This window comes from Octopus bimaculoides, chromosome 12 (genome assembly GCF_001194135.2).
Source record: "Octopus bimaculoides isolate UCB-OBI-ISO-001 chromosome 12, ASM119413v2, whole genome shotgun sequence".
NCBI lineage: Eukaryota > Metazoa > Mollusca > Cephalopoda > Octopoda > Octopodidae > Octopus > Octopus bimaculoides.
In genome coordinates this window covers 10075381-10077841 of record NC_068992.1, presented here as the reverse complement: position 1 = coordinate 10077841, position 2461 = coordinate 10075381, and the positions used below count along the sequence as shown (strand labels likewise).

The window sequence follows — 2461 nt, the reverse complement described above, 5'->3', positions numbered from 1 at the left end:
ACATTCATTATGATGAGTCACAAAGAAAGGCAAAAAAAAAAAGAAAAAAAATAGCATCAAGATATTTTATAAAAACATCTGAGCTTGATTAAAAAATTCCATGTGCAACCAGATTTCTTTAGCAGGCTTTTAGAGAAATCTTGCTTTTGCAGAGACAGTGCCAGGAATTAGTCCTCCTCATATTTGTCCAGAGTCAGTGTGTTCAAAACTGTAATTCCAAAGCGGAAAACAGCATTTGTGTTAAAGTAACACTGGAAATTTGACAAAAGATTTATTAGATTGAAAGTTTTGATTCTGTGTTTGGAATGAAAAATTCTAGTCTGTCATCAAGTGATGAGACTGGAACTTTCCCAGGTTTCTGATACATTTCAGAGATTGAGAGTAAAAGACACCCCACTAAGCCAGAGGTGCCTTAGCAGCACCAGGCCCTCAGGCAAATCAATGCAGTAGGTTCTTAAGTATTTCTTGGGTTAATCTCTATTTGTCACTATTGGTACTTATTTTCAGTTGAATGAGACAGGAGCAATGTGAAGTTAATAGCCTTGCTCAAGGACACAGTATGTTACCTGGTCTAAAAACCAAATCCACCACAACAAATATCACTCAACAATCATCACTCAACATTCATCACTCAACATTCATCACCCAACAATCACTCAACAATCATCACTCAATAATCATCACTCAGCAATCATCACCCAACATTCATCACTCAGCAATCATCACTCAGCAATCATCACTCAGCAATCATCACTCAACAATCATCACCCAACAATCATCACTCAACAATCATCACTCAACAATCATCACCCAACATTCATCACTCAACAATCATCACTCAACAATCATCATTCAACAATCATCATTCAACAATCATCACTCAACAATCGGCAGCACAACATCCTAAACACCTTCACCATGTCTTGGACTGGATTTATTATTTAAAAAAAGAAAATGCAATGGCTGAAATGCTCCAACAGCCTTCCCATCACCAAGTTTGACCCTGTACAAGATATCCAACTGCTGTTGCAAAGGCTTCAACTGAGAGCACAGAAAATAGAAGTCGTTTTAGCCATTTAACCATTACATCACTCAATATGTTTATATTCATACTCAAAATACAAACAGACATAAATATACACATGCAAATATTCTCACACTTGCATACATCAAAAAAAGGGATCAAAAGTCCCTCCCAAGCCTTAAGGTTGCAAAGTTGGTTTCCTGAAATCTGTGGTGCATATATTAACCTCCTGGATGGAATGCTGGTCCTTTACAGTATTACTCACTTTACCCAGCTGAGTGGAGTGAAGTAATGTGAAATGAAATGTTTTACTCAAGAACACAATGCATTGCCCAGTCCAGAAATCGAAACTACAATCTTACTATCATGAGTGCAACACCCCTAACCACTAAGCCATACACCTACACACACACACACACACATACATACATACATACATATATATATTGTTCAGCAAAAAGCAGTTTTGTTATCGATTTCATTTCTTCCATCAACAAACCATCCACTAGCTTTGCGCCTTCAAAGATGTGTGAAACACAAGATCCAAAAATGTCAAACAATTAAGGGTTAGTGACAGGAAGAGCATCCAGCTGTAAAACAAAGTCTGAATCATATATTTATCTAACCCATGCTCACATGGAAAAGCAGACATAAAAACAAATGAATGCAGAGTGACATACAGGTACATAGACATACAAAAATATATATACAGACATAAACATATATATATATATATATATATATATATATATATATATATATATAAAGACACATACTCATTTGTATTCACTCACACACACACATAACTGCATATAATCATGCATAATTACACACACAGATATATATACATATAACATGGGTATATACATACACATATAGATATATGCACACACACACACAGAAACACACATACACACATGCGCGCACACACACACAGATTCAAAGTTGTCCCAGATGTTGTCAAGAAATAAACCAAATGAAAAAAATGTTGTCCAAATTAGAAATTACAAAATAAAAACAAGAATCACAGCGCTGGTTGTTAGAGGAAATCTTGCAAGGATTCCAAGTAAGTGTTGACTGAGGGAAGAATCTGCCAGAAGTCGGTCAGGATTGAAACTGCAGTCCTGTCTGTCATGCATTTAAGCTTCAGCAGCAGATGGTAATGAGGGGGTAAGAAGATTGCACAGTGAACCATCTCTGCAAATGGTAAAAAAAGAAACAAAAACTTAGATATATATATATATATATATATAGATATGCAGGGCAGGGAATCGTCAATTTTACTCTTCTCTACTGTTTTTTGTTCTGTGTGTATCAAAAATATCGCTATCAATCTAGAGTAATAATTTGTAGTTTTGAAATCAGTAGTTCTTTGACTGCTATTTCTGAATTCTCAGTATGTTGGAGAAGCAGGTTACTGTCAATCCCTATATAATT

At 35.6% G+C, this 2461-nt stretch overlaps 1 protein-coding gene across 1 annotated transcript in view; it reads right to left on the bottom strand.

Moving 5' to 3' along the window:
* Positions 1-6: 6 nt before the first annotated feature.
* Positions 7-2461, bottom strand: part of LOC106876768 (AP-5 complex subunit beta-1-like) — a 10059-nt gene continuing 7604 nt past the window's right edge. Inside the window, exon 7 of the mRNA XM_014925457.2 lies at positions 7-2221. Coding sequence (XP_014780943.1) covers positions 2064-2221 — 158 coding nt within the window. The 3' untranslated portion in view covers positions 7-2063. The remainder of the gene's footprint in view (positions 2222-2461) is intronic.